General features: G+C 42.1%; 1 protein-coding gene across 1 annotated transcript in view; it reads left to right on the forward strand.

The window, feature by feature from the left end:
• The window catches only part of APOB (apolipoprotein B), a 38,333-nt gene extending 26,804 nt beyond the window's left edge, over window positions 1-11,529 (forward strand). The window contains exons 26-29 of the mRNA XM_045189621.3: window positions 314-7,870; window positions 8,261-8,375; window positions 8,478-8,658; window positions 9,584-11,529. Of these exons, the coding sequence (XP_045045556.2) occupies window positions 314-7,870; window positions 8,261-8,375; window positions 8,478-8,658; window positions 9,584-11,218 (9,488 nt within the window). The 3' untranslated portion in view covers window positions 11,219-11,529. The remainder of the gene's footprint in view (window positions 1-313; window positions 7,871-8,260; window positions 8,376-8,477; window positions 8,659-9,583) is intronic.
• Window positions 11,530-13,094: the final 1,565 nt, after the last annotated feature.

Consider the following 13,094-nt stretch of genomic DNA (forward strand, 5'->3'; position numbering starts at 1 on the left):
AACAGAGAAAACAGAAGGTAAACTGGCAGTTATAATTTAATGGAAGAGGTGCTGTGATAGCATATTGTGTAGAAGTGTAAGGTACAGAGGAAACACTTAATGAGGGAACCCAGCAAGGTCTATAGGGGGTTGGGAAGTCTTCCTGCAGGAATGCCTTTTGCTATCAGATTTTATGCTCATGTTATAGATGGAGGAGACTGTGGCACAATTGACCCAGATCAACGGGGCTTTTTTACTGAAAGTCTTACAACATAGAAATTGTTCTGGAAATTTATTGCCTAATTTAACCCATGTGATTTAATTTTTTGGTTAGGATCTGGAGAAACAACATATGACCACAGGAATATGTTCACATTATCATGTGATGGATCTCTACACCACAAATTCCTGGATTCAAATGTCAAATTCAGTCATGTAGAAAAGATTGGAAACAATCCAGCCTCCAAAGGTTTGCTGACATTCAGTGCAGCCAGTGCCTGGGGACCGCAGATGTCTGCTTCAGTACATCTGGACTCAAGAAAGAAAGAGCATTTGTATATCAATCAAGTCAAGATCGATGGGCAGTTCCACGTCTCTTCCATCTACGCTAAAGGTGCATATGGCCTGTCTTACCGAAAGGACCCTACCACTGGCCAGCGCAGCGGAGAGTCCAGTCTGAGGTTTAACTCCACCTACCTCCAGGGCACCAACCAGATAACAGGAAGTTATGAAGATGGAACTGTCTCCCTCATCTCCACCTCGGATCTGCAGGGTGGCATGATTAAAAATACTGCCTCCCTGAAATATGAGAACTATGAACTGACTCTGAAATCTGACACCAACGGGCAGTATGAGGACTTTGCCACTTCTAACAAAGTAGACCTGACCTTCTCTAAGCAACATGCATTGCTGCGTTCTGAGTACCAGGCTGATTACAAGACATTGAGGTCCTTCACCCTGCTTTCTGGGTCACTGAATTCCCAAGGGCTTGAAATAAATGCTGACGTCTTGGGCACTGACAGAAGTAATACTGGGGCTCACAAAGCAACACTAAGGATTTCCCGAGATGGAATGTCGACCAGTGCAACGACCAGCTTGAAGTACAGTCCCCTGATATTGGAGAACGAGCTGAATGCAGCCCTGGGACTGTCCGGAGCATTTGTAAAGGTGACGACAAATGGACGCTTCAGGGAACACAATGCAAAGTTCAGTCTCGATGGAAAGGCTACCCTTACAGAGGTGTCGCTGGGAAGTGTTTATCAGGCCATGATGCTGGGTGTCGACAGCAAAAATATTTTCAACTTCAAAATTAACCCGGAGGGACTTAAGCTTTCAAATGACATGATGGGCTCCTACTCTGAAATGAAACTTGACTACACAAACAGTCTGAACATTGCGGGGTTCTTGCTGGACTTCTCTTCAAAGCTGGACAACATCTATAGTTCTGACAAGTTTTATAAGCAAACGTATAATTTACAGCTGCAGCCCTATTCTCTTGTAACGACCTTGAACAATGAACTGAAATTCGCTGCCCTGGAGCTGACCAACCATGGCAAACTACAACTAGCACCCCTGAAGCTGAACGTGGGTGGGAACATAAAAGGAGCCTACCAAAGCAATGAAATAAAACACATCTACACCATGTCTTACACAGACTTGTCAGCAAGTTACAAAGCAGACACCATAGCAAAAGTGCAGGACACAGAGTTTAGCCATCGGCTCAGCACAAACATCGCCGGGCTGGCTTCAGCCGTTGACATCAGTACAAACTACAATTCGGACTCACTGCATTTCAGCAACGTTTTCCACTCTGCGATGGCCCCTTTTACCGTGGCCATCAGTGCGCAGACAAACGGCAATGGGAAGCTGGTTCTCTGGGGAGAACACACTGGGCAACTGTACAGCAAATTCCTCTTGAAAGCAGAACCTCTGGCCCTGACGTTTTCTCATGACTACAAAGGATCCGCGAGTCACCATCTCAGGTCCGGGAGGAGCATCAGCACTGCGCTTGATCACAAAGCCAGTGCCCTGCTCACTCCAGCTGAGCAGTCGGGCTCCTGGAGACTCAAGACCCAGCTCAACAAAAATGAATACAGTCATGAGTTTGACGCGTACAACACCGAAGACAAAGTCGGTGTGGAGCTCACTGGACGAGCCCTGGCTGACCTCACCGTGCTAGACTCCCCGATTGAAGTGCCATTCTTGTTCAGGATTCCTGTCAATGTAATTGATGTTCTGGAGATGAGGGACAGTATTGACCAGCCCCAGGAATTCACTATGGTCGCCTCTGTAAAATATGATAAGAACCAAGATGTTCACACTATCAACCTCCCATTCCTTAACCTCCTGCCAGAACATTACGAGAAGAGTCGAATAATCATTATAACTTCATTGGAAACCATACAGAAAGAATTGAAACGTGTCAATATTGACGAATTCATGATGAAATACAGAACATCCTTGGACAAACTCTCACAGCAAGTTAATGACCAGCTGAATGAAATCAGCTGGGAGAAACAAGTTTCAAGCGCCAAGGAGAAACTAGCTGCTTTCACAGAAAATTATGGAATTACAGAAAATGATCTAAAAATTGCACTGGACAATGCCAAAATCAATTTTAATGAAAAACTATCTCAACTACAAGCATATGTGATACAATTTGATCAGTATATTAAAGATAATTATGATTTGCATGATTTTAAGACAGCTATTACTAAGATTATTGATCAAATCATTGAAAAATTAAAAATTCTTGATGAACAGTATCATATTCGTGTGAATTTAGTAAAAGCAATCCATGATCTATCTTTGTTTATTGAAAAGATTGATTTTAACAAAGGTGGAAGTAGTATAGCATCTTGGATTCAAAACATGGATACTAAGTATCAAATCAGAATCCAGGTACAAGAAAAGTTGCAACAGCTCAAGACACAAATTCAGAATATTGACATCCAGCACCTTGCAGAAACATTAAAACAACAGGTTGAAGCTATCAATGTCAGAGTGCTTTTAAATCAATTGAAAACTGCAATTCCATTTCAAAAAATAAAGCAAATGATTAAGCATGTCAAATACTATGTTAGAAATTTCAATGAAGATTATGAAGTAACTGAGAAAATCAATGCTTTTAGAGCTATGGTTCAGAGGTTAATTAAGATGTATGAAATAGACCAACACATCCAGGTGTTAATGAATAAATCAGTACAGTTGGCCCACAAATATAAGGTGAAGGAGACTGTTCAGCAGCTGAGCAATGTCCTACAACAAGTTGGGATAAAAGATCACTTTGAGAAATTGGTTGGGTTTATTGATGATGCAGTCACACGGCTTAAAGCATTGTCGTTCAAAAAATTCATTGAAGAAGTAAACAGATTCCTTGACATGTTGATAAAGAAATTAAGATCATTTGATTACCACCAGTTTGTAGATAACACCAATACCAAAATCCATGAGGTGACTCAGAGAATCAATGGTGAAATCCAGGCCCTGGAACTTCCACAGAAAGCAAGGGCACTAAAACTGTTTGTGGAGGACATCAACGCTGTGGTCTCAGAGCACCTGGAAAATATAAAAGGCACCAATATAACCTTGTTCATTGATTGGTTACAGGAGGCTTTAAATTCAAAATCTTTAAGTTACATGAAAGCTAAATTCCAAGAGGCCCTACAAGATATCCGAGACCAAATAGATCAAATGAACTTTCAACAGACAGTTCAGCAATACCTGTTGCTGGTAGGCCAAGTTTACGACACAGTTGTTACTTACATTTCTGAGTGGTGGAGTTCTGCTGCTAAAAACCTTACTGACTTTGCAGAACAGTATTCTATCCAAGGCTGGGCCGAAAACCTGAAAGCATTGGTAGAACAAGGGTTCACTGTCCCTGAAATCCAGACCACCTTCGGGACCATGCCTGCCTTTGAAGTCAGTCTCCGTGCCCTTCAGGAAGCTACATTTCAGACTCCGGACTTCATTGTCCCCCTGACAGATTTGAAGATTCCATCCGTTCAGATAAACTTTAAAAAGTTAGGAGATATACAAGTCCCACTCAGGTTTTCCACACCAAAATTTACTGTCCTCAACACCTTCCACATTCCTTCCTTTACAATTGATTTGGTAGAAATCAGAGCAAAGATCATCCAAGTCATTGACCAATTGCTGGACAGTGAGCTGCAGTGGCCAGCTTCGGAAGTGTACCTGAGGGACCTGAAGGGGATGGACACCATTCTTGCTAGAGTCACTCTGCCAGACTTCCATGTTCCAGAAATCACAATTCCAGAATTCACAATCCCAAATCTGGACCTCAGAGATTTTCAAGTTCCTGACCTCCACATACCAGACTTCCAGCTTCCCAACATCTCACACACAATCGCAGTGCCTACCTTTGGCAAGCTCCATAGCGTTTTGAAAATCCAGTCTCCTCTTTTCACATTAGATGCAAATGCTGACGTTCAGAATGTAACGACCTCAGTGAACGAGGCAGGGATTATGGCTTCCGTCACTGCCAAAGGAGACTCCAAATTAGAAGTTCTCAAATTTGTTTTTCAGGCAAATGCACAACTTTCATACCCTGAGGTTAATCCACTCATTCTGATGGAATCCGTGAGTTTCTCCAGCAAGTACCTGAAAACAGAGCATAAGAGTGAAGTGCTGTTCTTGGGAAATGCTGTTGAGGGGAAATCAAACACAGTGGCAGGTTTACACACAGAAAAAAATACAGTGGAGCTCAGTAATGGCGTCCTCATCAAGGTAAACCATCAGCTTACCCTGGACAGCAACACCAAGTACTTCCACAAACTGAACATCCCCAAACTGGACTTCTCCAGTCAGGCCAACCTCCACAATGACATCAAAACCCTGTTTGAAGCTGGACACATAGAATGGACTTCTTCTGGGATGGGATCCTGGAAATGGGCCTGCCCCACATTCTCAGATGAGGGAACACACGAATCACAAATTAACTTCGCTGTGAAAGGACCCCTCACATCCATTGAATTGTCTAATAAGATCAATAGCAAACACCTGAGAGTAAACCAAACCTTGGATTATGAGTCTAGCTTTCTCGACCTTTACCAATTGGAGATTCAGTCACAAGTTGAATCCCGGCACGTGGGCCACAGTGCTCTCACTGCTAAAGGCACAGCTCAGCTTCGAGAGGGGAAGGTCGAGGTAACGGGCAACCATGATGCTCATTTACATGGAAAAGTTAGTGGAACTTTGAAGAATTCTCTCTTCCTTTCAGCACAGCCATTTGAGATTACTGCATCCACTAATAATGAAGGAAACCTGAAAGTTAGTTTTCCATTAAAACTGACAGGGAAAATAGACTTCCTGAATAATTATGCTCTGTTTCTAGGTCCAAATGCCCAGCAAGCAAGTTGGCAAGCCAGCGCCAGGTTCAATAAGTATAAATACAATCAAAATTTCTCCGCTGCCAACAATGAGAACAGCATTGAGGCCCATGTAGGAGTAAATGGAGAAGCCAACCTGGATTTCCTGAGCATTCCTTTAACAATTCCTGAAACAACTCTACCTTATACAAGACTCACAGTTCCCCACGTGAAAAATTTCTCCATATGGGAAAAAACCGGTTTGAAAGAATTCTTGAAAACAACAAAGCAGTCATTTGATTTAAGTGTAAATGCTCGGTATAAGAAAAACAAACATTCCATCCCAATTCCTTTGGATGTGTTGTATGTGTTTATGAATAAGAACATCAAATCCTTCAACAGGCATTTTGAGGAAGGTAGGAGCAAGGCATTAAATCTCTTTACCAGATTCTATAATAATGTAAAAATTAGAGTTGATAAGTACAAAGTTGAAACATCTCTGAACAAGCAACCCAGGACCTTTCAGATTCCTGGATATACTATCCCAGTAGTCAACGCTGAAGTATCTCCATTCACAGTAGAGATGTTGCCATTCGGCTATGTGATCCCAAAAGAGATCAGCGTCCCCAATGTCACCATCCCAGATTCTGGCTTCTATGTGCCCTCACAAAAATTAATCCTAGATATGCCAGTCCTTAATGTCCCTAGGAATTTTCTTGAGTTTTCTCTTCCAGAAGTCAAGGTATTAAATACCCCAAACAATATTGTAATTCCAGCCATGGGCAATATTACCTATGATTTTTCCTTTAAATCAAGTGTCATCACTCTGAATACCAATGTTGGACTTTACAACCAATCAGATATCGTTGCTCATTTCCTTACTTCTGCTTCTTCCGTCATTGATGCGCTGCAGTACAAATTAGAGGGCACCTCAAGTTTGACCAGGAAACGGGGGTTGAAGTTAGCCACAGCTTTATCTCTGAGTAACAAATTCGTGGAAGGCAAGCATGACAGCACCATTAGCTTAACCAAGAAGGCCATGGAAGCTTCAGTGACAACAACAGCCAAAGTCCAAAGTCCAATTTTGAAAATGGATTTCAAGCAAGAACTTAATGGAAATCCCAAGTCAAATCCTACTGTCTCTTCATCCATTGAATTAAAGTATGATTTCAATTCCACCAAGCTGTACTCTACTGCCACGGGGACCGTGGACCACAAACTCAGCTTAGAAACCCTCACTTCTTACTTTTCCATTGAGTCATCCCACAACGGAAATGTCAAGGGTTCAGTCCTTTCACAGGAATATTCAGGAATGATTGCCAGTGAGGTCAACACTTATTTAAATTCCAAGGGTACCCGGTCTTCAGTGAAGCTACAAGGGGCTTCCAAAGTTGATGGTATCTGGAACCTTGAAGTAAAAGAAAGTTTTGCTGGAGAAGCCACTCTCCAACACATATATGCCATCTGGGAACACAATACCAAAAACCACTTACAGCTAGGGGCCCCATTTTTGAAACCTGGAGAGCATACAGGCAAAGCTACTCTGGAACTCTCCCCATGGAAATTGTCAGCCCTTGTTCAGGTCAGTGCAAGTCAGCCCAATTACTTCCTTGATTTTGATTACTTTGGCCAGGAAATGTCCCTAAATGTTAACACTGAGAACCAGAAGGTTACCTGGAAAAGTGATATTGAGGTCCTCTCTGGGTCTCTCCAGAATGATGTACAGCTTTCCAATGACCAAGAAGAGGCACGCCTTGACATTGCAGGTTCCTTAGAAGGGCACCTACAGTTCCTCAACATTCCCCTACCGGTTTATTCCAAGACCTTATGGGAACTTCTAAAGCTGGATGTCACCACCAGCACCGACAGAAAACAGTCTCTTCATGCTTCAGCAGCCCTTGTGTACACCAAAAACCCCAGGGGCTATATTTTCTCTGTCCCTGTGAAAGAACTGGCTGATAAATTTGTTATTCCTGGACTGAAACTAAATAATCTGAACTCCAATTTTGTCACACCTATGTTCCAAGTCCCGCTTACAGATCTGCAGGTTCCATCCTACACACTTGACTTCAGTGAAATCAAAATCTACAAGAAGCTAAGTACCTCGCCATTTGCCCTCAAAGTACCAGCACTACCCACAGTGAAATTCCCTGAAGTTCATATGTTAACAAAGTATTCTCAACCAGAAGACTCTTCCATTCCATTTTTTGAGATAACGGTGCCTGAATATGAATTAACTATACCTCCATTCACCTATCCAAAAAGTATTCCCATTGGCACTGCTGTTTTGGATCTAAATGAGATGGCTGGCAGGACTGCAGACTTCAAGTTGCCGAACATCACCCTGCCCGATCAGACTATTAAGATTCCTTCCATGAAGTTCTCTGTACCTGCTGGAATCTACATCCCTTCCTTTGGAGCCCTGACTGCACGTTTCGGGGTGACCTCTCCCCTGTACAATACTACTTGGAGTGCTGGTTTGAAAGACAGAGAAGGTCACGTTGAAACATTCCTGGATTCCACATGCAGCTCAACCATGCAGTTCCTGGAATATAACCTTAATGGTAAGGAAACGTCCTGACTTCTTCTGTATAAGAATTCTATATGTTACGTGTTTTCAGTGAGAGTTGTGGACCAATAATTGTGTATTTAGTTATGACTAGAGGCACAATTCCTCTCTACAGAAAAGTTTGAAAGAAGGGATACTTATATACCCACATGTAACATCCTGTAGAAAACCTACTGACATTTCAGAGGAATAGGTTCAAAGAAAATAGACTTTTCTGTAATGATTTTAGGACTGATAATATCTCCTATTTATTTTTTAAGTGTGGGCTGCATGTTTCAAATATATAAATAAGCCCTTTAAGTTAAGATGGATTTCTCCTGGTTGTCACAATGAAAATGTCTGTGTCTTACAGTCATTAACCAAATGAAAAATCTCTCCTCTACAGTTGTGGGAACACACAAGATTGAAGATGGCACATTAGTCTCTAAGGCTAAAGGAACATTTGCTCACCGTGACATCAGTGCAGAATATAAAGAAGATGGCAAATATCAAGGACTTCTGTATAAAACTTTTATTGAAATGTCATCCCTTTTCAGATCACTATGATTTTTTCAGATCTTCATACCCCTTTCTTGGTGGCTCACCTGCTTTTCTGCTTGCAGGGACTGGGAAAGAGAGGTTCGCCTGGACATCACCAGCCCGACCTTCACTGATGTCCATCTGCACTACTACTCAGATGGAAATACCTACTACTCAGCAGGCTTTCCAGCCATAGGCACAGTGGCCATGGACTCGGAACGGGATAACGGTACCGTAAAATACAATCTCTACTACCGCCCTCAGGTGAGTCCCACCTAACAGGTTACCCCCCTTAGCAGCAAGTAGAGACCTGGGGCAGATGAATGTCATTCAGCACCACATACTCTCCCAGGGCTTTCCCAGACTGGGCGAAACACAGCGGTGAGCGGGCCACGCTTCTCCCTTGAGGAACTGTTCTCTAGGAAACACTGCAATGAGTCTTTTATTAATTCTAATTACTACATGTGCCTATGACATCACATTACTACTACTATTTTATTACTATTGGGCATATCTAGAAAGAGGGGCTTATGGCTCACCACCACCTAAGTCACGAGCAAATTCTGCCACATGCTGAGTGCATTTTCAGATAGCGGTTTCTGAGTATCTGAGGCTTCACAATGCTTCCCCACAACAGAATTTTTATATGAGGTATGCCAGACTTCTCTGTACTTTACAAGCCCTGCCAGGGCCAAATCAGAGATGCCATTAGATTTAGTAGACAAGAAGAAGTTATGAGGCTCTATTACTGGAAGTTTGGCATAGGCTTGGCGAATGAATGGCTCCTGATGCTGGTATTCTACAATGGATTTTGGCTGGATGGGTTCTGGACATTTTCCTTTCTTGCTACTTCTTTTTTTCTCTGAAATAATCTTTTCCAGGCTCTTTCTCCCGCTCCCCCCTCCCTCTGATCTTCAGTCCTAGGAAGGCCTTAATGTTAAGTGTTACTGTGTAAATGCTATGCATAATTTTATCCTTTCTGAGGCACGTGATAAAAAGGAATTAACAACAGTAGGCTTGTTTCACAGTAAGACAAACACATGAGCTGACATAAGAAAGATAAATCCCCTTCAGAATATGAAAGATCCTCTGATCTTTTAACTGCTAATGAAGTTTTAGTGTAGTATATTATGTAATCGGGATAATTGAAAACATGTTCTTTTTATCCTTTTTGTCCCCCTGGTTTTAGACATCTCCAGATAAAAAACTCAGCATATTCAAAATTGAGTTTATTTTTCCTGAATCTCATGAGAAACTTGAGGTGAAAGTTAACTGGGAAGAAGAGGCAGTGTCTGAACTGCTGAACTCTCTGAAAGACAACATGCCCAAGGCAACCGCGGCCCTTTATGACCAGGTCAACAAGTACCACAAGGAGTGCACAGGACTCGATCTGAGAGATGTGTCTTTAGAACTGAGAAAGAGTCTGCAGTACACAGCTGAGCAGACCTATCAAGAAGCGGTGGGTCTGATTGATGAGGTGGACAAGTCACTTGAACTCAGGAGGGTAGCCAGAGATGCTACGAGAACCTACCAGCTGTGGAATGACAAGGCCCAGAATCTATACCAGGAACTATTGGATCAGGAAGGCCAAGTCGATCTCCAGAGACTACAAAATAAGGTGCTTGACAGCCTAATAGGAGTTACTAGGGAATACAAAATAATAGTCACACGTCTGATTGACTCATTCATTGATTACCTGAAGTTCACCAGATTCCAGCTCCCAGGAAGAGCCAGGACATACACTATAGAGGAACTCTGTACTATGGTCATGAAAGAAGTAGGGAAGGTACTGTCCCAGGTACATGCCAAAGTCCACAGTGGGTTAGAAATACTGTTTTCCTCTTTCCAAGACCTGATGGAGAAATCTGAATTAATCAAGGACCTAAAGATTAAATTTCCTTTTGATTCAAAAAGTCACAAACTAACAGATGTAACCTTGGAGTATGGAAAACTGTTGAAATCTTTATCACAACAGATCCAAAAGGTATTTAATGACCTCCAGTCTAACAACACTACAGAGATGCTAGGTAATCTTCAGAGATATGTACAAAATGTTTTCCAAGACATCGAAGGAGCAATGAACCACTTAAAGGGGAAGAAATTTACTAATCTCATTCATGATATCAGTACAACCCTCGACAGTTATACTCAATATGTTTTTACATTTCTGAAAGAAAACCTAAACCTTGACCTGGGTAAGCTTAATGAATTTACTCAAAACAAACTTCAAGAAACTTCTCAAGGGTTAGAGCAGATCCATCAGTACATAAAGGCTCTTCGCAAAGAATATTTTGATTCAAATGTGATCAACTGGACAATGAAATATTATGAACTTGAAGACAAGATAATCAACCTGATCAAAATGTTAGTAGATATCCTTAAGGACTTCCATTCCAAATACACTGTCAATGCCACTAGCTTTGCTTCCCAACTCTCAAGTGAAATTGAGCAATTTGTGCAGAAAGATATCCAGAAATATCTTAGCATCCTTGCCGATGCAGATGGAAAAGGGAAAGAAAAGATTATGGAGCTTTCTACCAGTGCTCAGGAAATAATTAAGAGCTGGACCGCTGCAATGAAGAAAATCATTTTTGATTACCACCAGCAGCTCAAATATAAACTACAGAATTTTTCAGACCAACTCTCTGATTACTATGAAAAATTCATTGCTGAGTCCAAAAGATTGATTGACCTGTCCATTCAAAAATACCAGATGTTTCTGAGGTATATCACAGAGTTACTCAGAGAGCTGAAATCAGCCACAGTCGGTGACATGAGCCATTATATAAAGATTGCTCCAGGAGAATTTACTATCACCTTCTAATTTTTGTAAAGCAATTGTCATTTATTCTTGTACTCCAATTTAGCTTCCACATAGTAGAAAAAAATCCAAACTGTAGGCATCGATATAATTATACAATGAGCAGCCCTGGAGCAGGCAGCTGACTACAAGCAGAAGCACATGTGAGCTGGGCCTGCACTGAGGCTGGTGTGGGATCTCGGAAGGTCTCTGCACTCTGGGAAACAACATTTTTTTTTTTTGGCAAGTTGAGGAAAATCAGGATCTGAATTATTTTGCTGAACTACGGGGAGGGAAGGGTGAACAAATAAATGAATTCTTTCTTGTGTATCATACCACTCATTATGGCTCATTCATATTGAAAGATAGCAAAATGAGGGTATCGATTCCAATATCTGATGTTTCAAAACCCCAGAAGAACACCCACTGTGTTTAGAGTGACAAAGGGAAAAGGGAGAATTTGTGGAGGGAAATATTTTGCCACTTGATAAAAAGAGAAAGAGGTAACTAATCTCAGGGATTGTATTTACCACATGGAAAGGAAAATTGATTTACAAAGGCCTTCCCATAATTTGATCTCAAATCTCATTAGTCCCTATGTACCACACAATCTTGCTCACTAGCCATCTGCCTTTGCCAGGCAAGGCTCCCTGCTAGGCTCTGAGACAAGCCAACAAGCCCTTTATTTCACTCAACCTTCCAGGAGTGGAGAAGGGGCAGCTAGGAAGTCCTGGCTCCAAGGGCTTCTTGGCAGTAGGGACCCCAGAAGTCTCTTTACAGTTCAGCCAGGATCCATTCAACGCAAAGAAAGTAAGGGTGGGAGATGAGGTAGGGGGATGTGGATTCCTCACATTTCTGGGACCAGAATATATTTATTCTCTTGAATTTCCTTATTTTTCCAAATTTATTATCTAACAATCCCAAGTGTAATTAAGACCCAAGGATTTCCCTTGCCACATCCACTCACTTCAAACTCTGATGTTAAACATTGGCAAGGTCTGCGGAGGGTGACCACGGTGAGCTTTAATAAGGGAAAGGAAGGGGACTTTCACTAATACCCTTGGGAAGGTTAAGTACAGCAGCACTGAAGAATGAAGGAAATTAGAGATCATCCCCCACCCCCTGAGTCCTACACAAGGGCTGTTTGGGAAAGATCCTTTTTAACCAAAACACCTTCAGCCTCCACTGTCCTTTCATAAAGTCTTCACATTCTCTTGGTGAAGCCCACTGTTAAAGTGTACAAGTATTATCTGGGAAAGAGAACACATTACCCCATTAAGAATTTAGCAGGATTCTCTGCCTCAAACTGAAGATCCAGAGAGAATCCTAGGGAAGTGGAATCGATGGCAGTGTACAGATCTGGAACTCAAGAAAAGTCTATTGGATAATGAATCCATGGATGAGTGAATATGTGAATGAATGAATGAGGAGGTAAACCCTTGGAACTTGGGGTCAGTTCCAAGTGTGAGAAAAGGGGGAAGATGAGGCCCAGATCCCAGAGTTTCCTGATGAGGTATGAGCAGTCAGAATCTGCTGAGTGTGCAAATTGAAAGGAAGCCATAGGAGTTATGGCTTAATTTGGATGGGAAGGAGGGGTCCACAGTTGCTCACATGATGATATGGGTATCTGGGGCTGAAGGGGAAAAATAGGCACCAATTTAAAATGATCGTGTAATCACACAGCACCACCTGCCCAGCTCCCCACCTGGTAACCCGATATGAGGTACCCCCTTCTGGCTTGGAATATCTCCATCACATTCAATAAAGTGGGAAGAAGAAGAAGAAGGGGTCTTCGGGAGGACTTGGACTTCAGTTGCTCTCTTCTTCGACCTTCGCCTGCACATCAGGATACTTCTCTGAGTTCAATTAGCGGCTACGTTCCTTACTCGCTTGCAGCTTT

The sequence above is a fragment of the Desmodus rotundus genome, chromosome 5 (genome assembly GCF_022682495.2).
Source record: "Desmodus rotundus isolate HL8 chromosome 5, HLdesRot8A.1, whole genome shotgun sequence".
Lineage (NCBI taxonomy): Eukaryota > Metazoa > Chordata > Mammalia > Chiroptera > Phyllostomidae > Desmodus > Desmodus rotundus.